Source organism: Dermacentor variabilis, chromosome 10 (assembly GCF_050947875.1).
Source record: "Dermacentor variabilis isolate Ectoservices chromosome 10, ASM5094787v1, whole genome shotgun sequence".
NCBI lineage: Eukaryota > Metazoa > Arthropoda > Arachnida > Ixodida > Ixodidae > Dermacentor > Dermacentor variabilis.
This window is the reverse complement of record NC_134577.1, coordinates 122169142-122183575: the sequence shown is the minus strand read 5'-3', so window position 1 is coordinate 122183575 and position 14434 is coordinate 122169142. Positions and strand designations below refer to the sequence as shown.

At 44.5% G+C, this 14434-nt stretch overlaps 1 protein-coding gene across 3 annotated transcripts in view; it reads right to left on the bottom strand.

Moving 5' to 3' along the window:
* Positions 1-14434, bottom strand: part of Polr1A (RNA polymerase I subunit RpI1) — a 314770-nt gene that overhangs the window by 229679 nt on the left and 70657 nt on the right. For all 3 annotated transcript variants that reach the window (XR_012823481.1, XM_075673365.1, XM_075673366.1), the window contains exon 9: positions 278-497. Coding sequence is in view for 2 of the 3 variants with exons in the window: in XM_075673365.1 (XP_075529480.1) it covers positions 278-497 (220 nt within the window). In the remaining variant the exon portion in view is untranslated. The remainder of the gene's footprint in view (positions 1-277; positions 498-14434) is intronic.

The window sequence follows — 14434 nt, the reverse complement described above, 5'->3', positions numbered from 1 at the left end:
AACTGTGGTTCCAAACTTCCAGGCGCAAAAGTTAGCCCAAAGCTGCTTCAACTGCATACAAAAATTTATGCATTCTCTGAATTCTGGAGTTTTACATGCTGAAACCACGATCTCACTATGAGGCATGCCACTGTAGGGGGACTCCAGATTCATTCTGGCCATCCGAGGTACACGGCCACTGCTGCGGGGAATCGAACCCGCAACCTCAAAGCTCCACAGTGCAGCGCATGCAGGACCAGGCCGTTTCTGCATGGGCAATTATGCAGGAAGCACTGACCCTGTGCGCCATGATGCTGGGCTTGTGCAGTGTCGGCTGCCGGTTCAGGAGCAGCATGTCGCCAGATCGCAGGTGCCGATGCACTGTTTTGCAGCGGCGCAGCATGTGCTGGTGTGCCTCCGTCGGAGTCAGCAGCTGCTTGGCCACTGCCTCCCTCCGCGTACGGTTGGTCGGGTCCAGCCGCATCACGACGCCATCCTCCCGCTCCACCAGCAGCGCCCTGTTAATAATAATAATAATAATAATGTTTATCAGACGACAACAGCAGCATACAAAAACAAGTCTCAATTCTATACGAGGGCTTGGGGCGCAGTGCTCGGCAGCTGGAAACATGACAACACAGTCAACAAAAATTGATATGCTATAATAACAGGTTTGAATGCAATAAGCTTTAAAATGTTCTTTTTCTCACAGCTTTGAGACCATTCATAGAGAACATCCCTACAGGCAAGTTAAAAAGGAGGGTAGTATTCGCGAATATGCTTCTCGAACCTGGCGCACAGACAAGCAGCACACTAATATATGCTTAGGAGTATGCTATCTACCTTCATATTTGCCGTGGACATGGTGACTCGATAAAGTATAAAAGATGAGCAATTTTTCGAATTTCGGAACAAGCATGTTTTATAGAAGTGTTCTAGGAAATATCAGCGTCGAAAAAGTTAGTGATGGCATTCGGAAGAGCGAGGAGAGTAAACATGGCAGGGCTTTCTTTTTGTCCCTAAGTTGTAAGCACCGTAAGCTACAATGAGCCCAGAGTTTCCTACAAAGACCCCTGGAGGACAACTTGGCGCGAGTGCCGACGAGAGCTACAAGTGTGGCAGTTTAGCCAGCATGGGAACCCAGCCAGCATGTGTTGTATACCCAAAGCAAAGCTATTGTCAAGAGTTTGCTTTGCTTTTTGCCAGTGACCATTTTTCACTTCATTATCACTTATCAACCCCACGCTGCACTTACTCTATATGAAAAAAATGCTGTATCTTGAATGTTGTCACCGATTCTTATTCCGAAAGAGTCTTGGGCTAATCAGATTGCATGCACTCTGATTAATGTGACATATGAAAGAACACTCAAATTGCTTTCAAGAGACCGTTGTGGCTAAACAAACGTGCCCCACATTAGTGTGTTCAATGGAACTTAATTTTCAATGGTAAATCCGTTTATAACGTATCGATATGTCAGCTTCAAATCCACATGACACAAGTCCCAATTGTTACTTAAGGGAGGACACTGCTACTGAAATAATGTTCATAATTCATTTCATCAATATTAATGAAACTTTCCACTCCTATTAGGATTTTCGTGCTGATTTCAAATATTTAATTAGTTTTGATGTAGGTCTATTAGTTCCTACGAAAGTTAACACTTCACTTCCACTGCTTAAGGCCACAATGAAAAATAAATGGCACAAGAAAAAATTATTTGTAAGGCATGGTTAAATAGCATAAAGAATAAGAAATAAAGGATAGCAAGCACTTTTTTTATCTGGCCATTAATAAATATTTTACAACCAATTGAATACAAGCCCACAATATGTGGCAACCATGTGACAGAAAATGCAACAAAATAATTAATTTCCATATAAAAAACAAAAAACAACAGCTTGCTATACTTCATGGAGTATACATTAGGCTACGTTCTGCAAAAGAAATTTAGTTTTTTCTGTTGTTGTTGAGATATCAAGGCCTGAATATTACATGGAGCCCAAAATTTGCGTTTTGAGAAAAGTACAAAAGACAAACAGTATTAAATATGAGGAAATATGGCATTGTTGATATTCGCTATAGAGAGAGAGTAAACAATTTAATTTTTAAAAAAAGTAAGAGTGTGGGAGGGACCCTTAGTCTGGGGTCCCTAGAACTATCTCAGCAACAGCACGGGCCCGTTGAACTAGAGCCCGGCAGCCCACGGGAGGCCCGGCACTGAGGGCATCTTTCCACAGCTCTTTGGTGCGGATGGTGTGCAGGATAACTCGCAGGGGAGGGAATAATTTTGTGGTGCACTCCACCGTGACACGGAACAACGTGGGGGGAGCTGCCACAGCCTCAGCAAGAGTCTGCATAGCAGTCAGCACTGGACGCATGAAGCTTTCAGGACATATCCAATCTTGTCATCTGCTTCAAATATGCAACTAGATTTCTTTCGAGGTCAATAAAAAAAAGCAGTTGCAATTCTTCTGGTGTTCAAAAATTTGGGATGTGATTTGCAAAAAATGTACTGCAACAAGATAGCTAAAAGTAAGCAGGTATGTTCCTGGATGTTTAAATACTGCAAGTTAGCATTTTGATATTTGTGTATGTATATTAGCCAAAGTTATGAAATTCTAATGTTGCAGCTTTACAAATGTGAATTCTTGCCGGCAAGTTCTACAGGATTTCAAAATATTTAAGTGTCCTAAGACATTATATCACAGTTTTTGTGCGCTCTCTGACTAGCCAGTATTCAAGGGAAGAAAGGATGAGAATTGAATGTGAAGAAGGGACACAGTGCAGATCCCAAAATATGAAACTTTAAAAAAGCTATACTCAAGAAAAATCAAAAACTAAAAAAAAAACTGGTAAAATATATATTTCAAGCTTCACAACCGAGAAATAGTAATCACAATATGTGTAGGTAATTAAAAACACAAAATCCTTCCACTGATGTTGACATTACGCACACATATAGGCTCGTAACAGAATCTGGAATGCACCAACATGAACCCGTGTACGCGCAAGAGGAACGGGAAGAGGCATCGGCACATTGTCTGCGGTCTCCAAGGCACACCTACAGGCGAGGACAATGGGCAATGGTGAGCTTCACTGCTGCATTATTGTCGATGCAGTATGAGATTACGCGACGCACTGAACCAGTCAGAACCTTCAGAAAACCACCTCCTCTTTCTGGCCGTAAGAAGCGCAGACGGCTTGCGCTTCGCTTTTTGTGTAAGGGTGTTCAGTTTCAAACATTAAAGAGCATCAATTTGCCGCTTATGTTCACAATACTATCAGTAAAGAAATGGCATATCAACAGTTTCCGAAGCAGAGCCACTGGCAGGCTCAGCAGACGAGCTCACCTGCTAGGCCTAGTTGCCATAGCAACGGCCAATCAGAAGGCACCTCTCAGCGTGCTGGCACACAGATAATAGGCGGCCCGCATGCATTGCGGGCTTCATCAGACCTGCCCCCGACTGTCTTATATTTGCGCTTTTTCTATGAAGCCATCGTCAGCGAGAATGCAGTGAACTGAAAGGTGGGACTCTGAGCTTTCAAACGATACCAAGATGGCAGCGCACAGTGGCAGGAAAGACGAGAAATAGCTCCGTGAACTCCAGTTTTCTGTGCAATTTTCGCGTCCTTTCTCGCCGTCTGCACTGAACCTATGAAGCTACAAAATCAAAAACTACACAAATCCACATATACTACCCATCATTCCCAAGGTAACTGAACAATCTAAGCTCTGCAGTTCGTGTTGGTAATTTTAGTAGGAAACCCTACAAAGTGCCACAGTGGACAACTAGATCGGTTTTGACAGCCAGGACACTTTATTGCTAAACTTCTCCTTGTGTAGGAGCATTTTCTAATTGGCTAGCATTCGAGAGCCCTTTGCTCGCGGTAAAGGTGTTGACTCGCGTGGTAACACAGCAACAGGCACTGCGAAGTCCAACCATAGAGGGCACTTACATAAGGAATGCATTGCAAATACATGAAGCCCTGGCTTTCCTTTAAGCATACAGTCTGCTTAACATAGTTCAACTTGTACAAGTAGAAAGAGAGCACTTCTGGATCCTAGCAAACTTGTTCGACAGCACCAACATCTTGTGATGAAAAAACACATTTGTGGCAAGAGGAAAAGGTCAGCAAAAATACCTTGACCTAGCGAAGTTGGTTCATTTTACTGACAGTGTTCTAACAGCACAAAGGATGAAGACAGAAAAGAACACCTATTTCTGGCAGCTTTTACAGTGCCCATTCTGTCATATGTGTTCTTTCCAGTCTTTTTCCTTTGCACCATTAGAACACTGTCGGAAAAGACTAGGTCATGATAATATTAATAAAAGAAACATATTGTACTGCTGCTGGCGCCGCCGCCGCCGCCGCCGCCGCCGCCGCCGCCGCCGCTGCTGCTGCTGCAGCAGCAGCAGCTTATGGTCTACCGGTTATCTAACCTACGCAAATACATAACCTGCCCAGCTCCATTCTTTTCTCTTATGTCAATTAGAATATCAGCTATACCCATTTGCTCTCTGATCCACACCGCTCTCTGTCTCTTAATGTTACGCCTAACATTCTTAGATCCATCGCTCTTTGTACAGTCCTTAACTTGTTTCCAAACTTCTTTGTCAGTCTCCAAGCTTTTGCCCTATAAGTTAACATGGGTAGAATGCACTGATTGCACCTCTTTTTAATGATAATGGTAAGTTTCCAGTCAGGATCTGACAATGTCTGCCATATGTGCTTCAACCCATTTTTATTCTTCTGTAAATTTCCTTCTCATGATCAGGGTCTTCTGTGAGTAATTGACCTAGGTAAACATACTCCTTCACAGACTCTGGAAGCTGACTGGCGATCCAGAACTCCTGTTCCCTTGCCTGACTATTGATAATTATCTTTGTCTTTGGCATATTAAACTTCAACCCAACTCTTACACTACCTTTTAAGGTCCTCAATCATTTGTTGTAACTCATCTCCAGTGTTGCTTAACAGGAAAATCTCATCGGAAAATCGAAGGTTGCTGACATATTCGCCATTAATCCTCACTACTAAGCTTTCCCGGTTTAATAGCTTCAATACTTCTTCCAAGCAAGAAGTGAATAGCATTGGAGAGACTGTGTCTCCTTGCCTGACCCCTTTCCTGATTTTCTCTTTCTACTTTTCTTATGGAGAATCAAGGTAGCTGTGGAATCTTTGTAGATATTTTCCAAGATATTTACGTAAGCATTCTGTACTCCTTGATTACGTAATGCCTCTATGGCTGCTGGTATCTCTACTGAATCAAATGCCTTTTCGTGATCTATGAAAGCCATATAGAGAGGCTTATTGTACTCTGCAGATTTCTCAATAACCTGATTAATGACATGCACATGATCAATTGTAGTCTCCCTTCCTGAAGCCAGCCTGTTCCCTTGGTTGACTAAAGTCCTGTGTTGCCCTTATTCTATTGGAGATTATTTTGATAAATATTTTATATAAGCTAATGGGCTTATAATTTTTCAGTTCTTTAACATCTTCCTTTTTGTGGATAATGTTTGCATTCTTCCAGTTTTCTGGGACCCTTGCAGTCGATAGACACTTTGTATTAGAGAGCCGCCAGTTTTTCTAGCATTATGTCTCCTTCATCTTTGATTAAATCAACCGTTATTCCATCTTCTCCTGCCGCTTTTCCCTGTTTCATGTCTTCCAAGGCCTGCCTAACTTCATCGCTAGTTATTGGAGGAGTTTCTGTATCCTGTTCACTACTGTTTCTAGTGGAGGTGTTCTGACCCCTCTGGGTACTGTAGAGGTGAGTATAGAATTTTTCCGCTTTTTTTACTATATCTTCGAGATTGCTGATGCTATTATTCTGCTTATCTTTCAGTGCCTACATCTTGGTTTGTCCTATGCCAAGTTTCCTTCTCACTGATTTCAGGCTGCATCCATTTCTTACGGCTTCTTCAGTCGTTGTCACGTTATAGTTTCGAATATCACTTATTTTCGCCTTTTTGATCAGTTTTGACAGTTCCACAAATTCTATCCGATCTCTTGAGTTGGGCACTTTCCTTCGCTGTCATTTCTTTATTAGGGCCTTTCTTACTTGGGAGAGCTTACCTACAGGTTACGTTAGTGTCTTGCCTCCCACTTCAACTGCTGCTTCTGAAGCCAGCCTAGTTACAGCTTTATTCGTTACCTCTATGTCATCTTCATCTCTCTGTTCCAAGGCTGCATATTTGTTTGCAAGTGCCAACCGGAATCGGTCTGCTTTTACCCTTGCTGCGTCTAGGTTGGTCAATTTCTTCTTGACCAATTTTACTCTTTCTCTCTTCAAACTGAGTTGAATCCTAGGCCTCACTAACCTATGATCACTGCACCTTACCCTACCTAACACTTCTACATCCTGCACTATGCTAGGATCGGCAGGAAGTATGAAATCTATTTCATTTCTTGTTGCACCATTAAGGCTTTTCCAGGTCCACTTTCTGTTGCTACACTTCCTGAAGAAGGTGTCCGTTATTCGAAGCTCATTCCTTTCAGTGAATTCTAGCAGAATCTCTTCTGTAGCATTCCTAGAACCGACACCATAGTTGCCAATTGCTTGTTCACCAGCCTGCTTTTTTCCCACATTTGCATTCAAGTCGCCCATTACTTTAGCAAGATTTTTTAGCATGAACAATAAGTGTAGCCCAACAGCAGCCGGTTTTCCTAAGGTTACCTTCACCGTACAATTTTTAAAGTCAGCTTCGCCGCAATATACTAGTGTCATACGGTAAAGCGTACATTCGCAGCTGTAAGCTGCGAAGGCAGTTTTAACACGATAGCGTTAAAGGCTCCGTGTTGCAGAAAATTCAGCGTTGGCATCCGGCGTCCAGCATCAAACGTCGTTTTGAAAAAAAGATTTTCCAACCACCCATACCCAGGCCCTCCATATGGCGCAAGGAAGTTGCTGAACTAATTGAATTTCTCAAGCTAACATATGTATTGTGGGGTCTCTCACACCCGTACTCTTGGGACAAAGGAACGACAACACAGTAGTGCAAACAGTCACACCCGGCGTAGCCGCAATTCCCGCGCTACGGGTTGGGAGTACCACGAAGCGACTGCGTGGGGCTAGATCCGGAGCTCGCCTTCAGCCCTAGCCGCACGCAGAGTGGAAGCCCCACAGTATACAGCCCAAGGTCGTTATAATGAAATGGGATATAACGTAATAATGGTTGTTAGGCTTGTGCGAATAGTGCTTTTTTGGTTCGAAGTGAATTCGAAGCAAATAGTAATTCTTCTCGAATAATTTCGAAGCGAATACTTTCAACAGTAGCAAGTAAAGAAAAAAAATAGCAGAGGGCTAAGGTCTGGGATTTATTCAAGGAAAGTAAACAACTTGATTATTTACGAAAATCTACAAATTTTCGTGCAAGAACACTAGCTGTTCCACATGCTGGGGTTTTAGGTGCTCCCTTCTGCAGCTTACAACGGCTCCTGCAGTCGAAAAAAGCCTTTCACTTCTTGTCTGGATGGCTGGTATTGAAAGATGCCTACGGGCAGCTGCAACCAGAGTTGGGTATAGGTGGCTGCCCTTGCTTTTCCACCACACAAGGGGGTTTTCAGACCGGGAAAGAAAGGGGGCCTTAAATACCCAGCAACCTCATCTGAGATTGTACAGCTTGACTGATGATGTGCACGCGAACTGAAGTGTGTAAAAGTATTCCACACAGAGTCTTCTGATGGGTCTGCAGAGCAGATGCTGTTCTCACTTGTTGCTGTACCATGTTGATCAACAGGCACAGTCTCTTCTGCTGCCGTTGTGAGTAGAGTGAACGCCCATTGCTTTGCGGGTGGTTCAGCATAACAGACGTTTTTGTTTCTAGGATCGACCAACATTGCCAATGCAGGAAGTGGCATCTTGATATCAGGGAACCTCGTCTTGATACTATGCAAAAGGCTTGAGGCAAGCAATGCTGCCTCACCACCTTCGGAAACATGTTCAGCTAGACCCACCTCGGTACACTGCAACAGCGGACTGACTTGTGACAGTGTGGGATATGTGTCCCCAGACAGTTCAGTTTTGGCATGGTCAAGTGGCTTCAAGACTTGCACTGCTGCATTCATAAGCTTCCACTCACTTGCATTTCAAGTTTGGAACTGCGTCAGATTCTGTAAGTTCTACGGTGATGACCGTATGGAGCTTCACGAGCCTGGCCATCATGGCATGCCCACTGTTCCATCGCGTCGGGACGTCTTGTACTACCTCGAGAAGGTCCAGCTGCATGTTTCTCTGAATTTCCTGAAGCCATCCTCGGACATTGGCACTCCGTTTGTATCTAGCCATAATCACTCTGGCCTTAGCACAGAGCTGCAAAAACCCTGACACTTCTCTTTTTGCATCACTAACACAAAACTGAAGAATGTGTCCGAAACACTGCACACTACCCCAGGACGACCGCACTACTGCAGAAGTTTCTTCCTTTATATGTAATGACGAAGATCGGCACAGTATCGTGGGCTGGAAGCTCCCCCACTCCTTGATGACACCTGCAATAAATAGCTCCAGGTTTTCAGCAGTGTGAGAGTCTGTCATCTCCATGCAAGCCAATGCATGCATGTGTTGCAAGAAGTCACTGTCTATGACGTGACAAGTTACACAAACGTAGCTGTCATTTGCCTGCGATGTCCAACCATCAGTTGTGATTGAAAGCGACTTCACTCCGCTTGCAAAAATGTCCCAAGCTTTTTTTTCACCTTCTCTTTGCTTGATGCGCAGAGGTCCGGAATAATGGCTCTAGAGAATGTTGTCCAAGACAGCACAGCATAATCCGGCATAGTGAACTTCATCATGTCGAGGAAACCCGGTTCTTCGACAATATTGTAGGGGTGCATACCACGAGCTACGAAGCGAGCAATCATTTTTGTCATATGTTGGGCTTTTGGGGCCAACGCTTTCATTTTCGGCCTGAAACTGTCGGCTATGGATGGCTGTTGACCACTTGCCTAGCTTGCCCCCTTGAGTTTGGATGGCCTTTCACGTGCGTCCCGCTTCTCTTGGTAGTCCTTGTGCAAGTCTGGGTGTCTCCTTAAATGCGTTGCTAGGGTTGTTGTCATACATGTCGGGGTCTTCACGACTGCCTTGCATTTAAGACATCGAGCTTCAGTTCCCGGTGGAATCTCTACAAAAAAGTTCAAAATCAGATTGCTGGCTGCATGCAAGTCCCCATGGTGATCTCTGGAGTGGTCCAAGGCGGCTGGAATTGATAAAATGCCACTCAGAGACAGAGTCGCCCACTAAACGCAATCGACCACACCACCACACCGATGAGAAGCATTTTTGTACGCCTTTGTTCTGAGTATAGTTCCGTTTTCCTGGCTTGGTTTGGATTGGATTAGATTGGGAAAAGTATTACTGAATCCAAAACCGAAACTTACGAAAGCGCCTACTCCCTGTTGCGTGTGGCTATTCGTTCGAGCCGAATACTTCGAAATTTCCGAATAACAAAATTATAGTCGAAGCGAATATCGAATAGCGCATTATTCATTCAACTATTCTAAAATATTGAATATTCAGACAAGCCTAATGGTTATAACGAAGTAAGGAAAATTCTCCTTGAAATCATCTAAGGGATTCGTTGCAGTACAAGCAACACTGATACAACCGAGTAATGGACTTAACGAAGTAGTTCTGGATTCCCCTTCAACTTCGTTATAGCGAGGTTTTACTGTACTCTGTTCCTTACACAGCAGTCAATGCTGTGGAAGCTAGAGAGACTTCTTGCAGTGGCTTCATTCGCACTTGGATATAGTTCGATGTTTTTTTACCGCAATTGTGCGCAAGTGTTTATTATCAGGGCATCTACCAAGTTGACATTTCCAAATTCCCCGAGTGCATTCGCAAAATTCCCTGAGTCGTGCAGAACTATGTTTTATGTCAAGACGGGCTGAAACCATATCACCCGATGCTGTCACTCTCTAGTAAGCATACGAAAAAATATTTTTTAAAAATGACTTAGTCCAATTTGAATATTAAGGAGTAGGGTTTATGTTATTCAAAAGTAGAATAAAATGGAGGGGTTAGGAAAATGCACAACAAATAAAATGTCTTCGAAAAAAATCGCAAATTGAGTTGGACATTCTCAAATATGAGTAAAAAGGAGATGCATACAGGAGCAAATATTTTCAAATATGAGCTATTTCTATCAATTGATAGCAAGCTCAGTGGTATGAGGCCCGAACTTTGTCAGAATTTAGATTCTCTCTCAACAGCTCGTAAGTCGACCTCAACTGTCCTGACATACTCTCAGCCCGCGCAAGACGCCTCAGTGTTGTGTTTCACTGCTTTAAAGAGTTTATTTTGGTTTGGTTGAGGGACACCTGCATCTCGGCATCAGCCAACACTTTGTTTTTTGAGCTCAAGCTCCTTCAAAACGGCGGCAGCACGCTTCCTTTCCCGTTTATTCCTCAAATGGTAGGTCTTTTCTGTTCTTGTCCTCCGGCCGTCACTCGTTCGTCCCACAGACCACTTGAAGCATCTTCTTGGTCAGTTGAACAGTCCATGTCCGATTCTTCGAACTCCCTAGGAGCCGCGAAAATGTCAGAAAAATCAGCCAGTTGGAAAAAATAAATGCATGTCATTTAATGCCCTTAAGGGCTCAAACCGCCTCAGGCACATTCGAAAACGCTCTGAAGCCCTGCCGGTACATGTATTAGGCATATCGGTGCTCGTACTGTGACAGGAAATACCGGGTGCACGAGTCTATAATTAAGCAATACATACTGTGTCCCATGGCAATAGCCCCTTCCCACGCTTGTTATGCTTCACTGCAGTACTTTTGCGTATGCTTCACCAAGTAACATTTGTGCACGGAGGGAACTTTCGGGAACCGGCATTATGCACCGCACCGTGCTTTCCAAGCTTCTAGGCCAATCGTGAGGACCACAAAGGCGGAGTGCATGCGATTGCTGACAGCAGCAAATTCTTTCAATGAAATACACGGCATCCAACGGCAAGAAGCTTCATAGCGAACGTCGAAGCAGCTAGGCCTAGCGTTGCCGCCGTGGTGGCTACGGCTGCCAGGATCTGTGTTCGAAAGCATCCGCTCGAGGCAGCAAGGTAATCAAAATGGCAGCGGTGGTGGCTTTGATTAATGCCGTTTTGGACCTGCGGTCGCGGCAAAACCTCCGGAAAATCGGACGGCGGAGAGTTCTTACGTTTGAAATACAGACGTTCTGATACATTGACTCTACGGGGTACGTGGTGGTGCCGCGAAGCCGCCCAAATTATCTGTAATCCGGAAAGTCTGTCATTTACTGTACATTGGCAACTCCTCCAGCCGACGACAGGGCGTAAAAGACAATTCATTACGATTCATGTCTGTCACTCGAGCCAGCATTACCTCGACTTTCGACCCTTTCATTAAAATTACAGCTAATTTTCCCTGATAGAAGCACAAATATCCTTAGTTTTTCTAGACTACTCAAAATCCCTGAGAATTCCCGGTTTTCCCGGTTTTCCCAGTTGGTAGACACCCTGATTATATAGGCTCAGTATTGAATGAAACAAGTTTTAACCCTTAGAAACGGACACACTGTACTACACAGCTGCTATATAATGCATTGTTCTACTAAATCATTTTTATTTTTGTTGTTCTTTTGAGTTTTTTATTTGCAACCCGTCATGATGAGCCTCACGTGCACACGTTGTTGGCGCGCAGCGAAGCATAGACGGAATGCGCGGAGTGGTTAACTTTTCTTCACAGAACTTCTTGCGTAGCTTCTACAGCGTGGACTGCTATGTATATAATGGAGTATAGAAAAATCATATAGTACGACTTACACACAACCTACAGGCATGATAACGTCAGATTGTAATTTGACTGTACGAGAAAACATAATTCCATTATGCGAAAAATGAAAGAAACCCCTTTTCCAGCATTTCTACCATTCATAGTCAGGCCACACGGTGTCCGCCATTTGCGCACACCGGTGCTTGAGTGTCTTGGAGTCCACAGAGCGGCGCGCCCGGTTTCTTGCAATGCCTCCAGAGGGCCCTTGCCTCCGCCACATCGCAACCCACACAAGAGGCCATATTTCTACCGGAAAGCCCGCCTTCATGAACAGCGTTTGCAGCCAGCGTTTCCTGGTAAACATTACGGTTACATACACATCCGTTGCCAAGAAGCGTGAGAAGCAGTCGGGGATCTTTGAGTGCTATTGTGTTCCACTCTGAATGGCAAAGCTTAAGCATACTGCAAATTTTGGTTTCATATCTGATTGCACCGAGCAAGTAATATTCGGACCCATTTTCTTGAAAAAAAAAAAAGCACGTTAGAATCTGGTAAATACCATAATCAGACACTGTGAGCTGTGGTCACTGCTTGAAAATCCTCCAGGACAGACCAAAATAGGCACTTTCGATGGGAGATGACAAGTAGTAGTAGTAGCAAAACAACTTTATTTGGATGCTGAGGAGCTAGGCGGGAGCCTGATAGGTAGGTCCCTAACCAGCCGTTGGCTAGTCCCATGTCAGAACAGAGAGGCCATGCCTCTCTGCTCATTCATAAGCCCTCTAGACAGCCAGGAGCTGGACGTCTTGTTTCGGGTCTGTGATGGCCTTCGTCCAGTCTTCTCGGTTAAAATCCTGTAACACAAGGCACTGCCAGAGCATGCGACTTAATGAGCTAAATTCAGGGCCACAATCTGGGCAGAGTGGATCGATGTCCGGGTGGAGCATGTTCAGAAAGCCCCTAGAGGGGTAGGACCCCGTCTGGAGCATGTGGAGTGCGCTAGCTTGTGGCCTGTTGAGCTTATCATGGAGGAAAGGAAAACTCTGCCTATTCTCTCTGTAATGAGATGTGATTTTATGAAAAGTAACTAGAGGATCACTGTGGACAAGCTCGCCCGAACTCACTCGAGACACCATCCCATCGCGGCATATGAAACCTCGCGCACAGTCGTGGGCTATCTCATTGGGGTTCGGGTGACCCGTTAATACGTCTGGTCCCATGTGAGCTGGGAACCAGACTATGTGGTGAACAATGTCAGAGGGGTGTTTGCCGTTCAGAATCCTGGCTATTTCTTTGGCTATCAATCTCGATGCAAACGCTCTAATGGCTGCTCGGAAGTCCGTGTACACCATAGTGCGTTTTGTGTCAAGTAATGTGAGAGCTATAGCAGCCTGTTCCGCCACATCGACCGAGGAGGTCTTCAGCGAGGCTGCCAAGAGGAGTTCTCCTCTGTCATTGACTATTGCTATGGAAAACTTGTTGGCACTGGCGTGTCTCAATACATCAACAAAGGTCTCTGTTCTGGATATGTTCTTTAAGAAAGTTTTAGCCCTTGCTAACCTTTGACCTTTATTGTGTTGGGGGTGGACATTTCTTGGAAAAGAGTCTACAATAAAGGAGTTCCTTGTTTGAATATCAAGTTGCGTGGTACCTCCCTTATTGAAGCTAGGACGGAGGCCTGCCGCATCCAGAAGTCTTCTGCCTGCTTTGGAGTTTGATAATCTAATAATTTGTGCTGATCTTTGTGCTTCTATTAACTACGAAGTTGTGCTGTGCACTACCAACGTCATGAGTTTCTCTGTGCTAGCCGTGATTGGCCCGCCGATCACCCTTTTGACACGTTTGCGCATAAGCGTGCCTAATTTATCTATTTCCGTTTTGGTCCAATTGTGGACCGCGACTATGTAAATGACACGGCTCATGAGGAAAGCATGGTGAGCCCTAAGGAGTATGTCCTCGCCTATGCCGCCTTTCTTGTTGGACACTCTCATAATTAATCTAATAATGTTCTCAGTTTCCATGGTAAGATGGGCTACAGTCTTAGCGTTGCAGCCCTTTGAGCCTATTGAAAGCCCTAGGATTTTGATAGTCTACTCTCAGGATGGTGTGGCCATATCTGGTACGAACGCTAATGAGCACCTGATTGAGTGGGGTGAGTCCCCTAGCACCTCATCTATCCTGTCTGTACAGCAGACTTACCAGGCAAGAGTGCCAGTCCCGTACTTTCCAAGAAAGACTAACATCCAGAGCCTCCTGTAGAGTTTGTTCGACCGTTGCCTCCGATCCTCCAGGACACCAGATTGTGATATTGTCAGCACATAATGCATGACCTACGTAAGGAATTGCTGCAAGGCTTTCCAACAACTTGCGCATTGCTATATTAAGGGGGGACACGGTTCTTGAAACGACAAAAAATCACAAAAAAGTTGATTTTCGGAAAAGTGCATTTTCGCTACGTTTATACATTCAAGAATCCCTCCGTGAAATCTAGAAGCTAAATTTAATTGGAAAATAATAAAAAGTCGCACTTAAAGGGGCCAGGGTGAACGTGAAATCAGCAAAATTTGGTCAAAAATGTTCAAACTTCGTGCCATCACCATTTGCGAACGCGGTGGCCGGTGGCCGCCATCTTGCGCTTGTTTTGAAGCTGTTTTCTTTGTGCGCATTTTGCGCCAGTTCAAAATGGTGTCGGTGAAGGCAAACCAACGCTATCA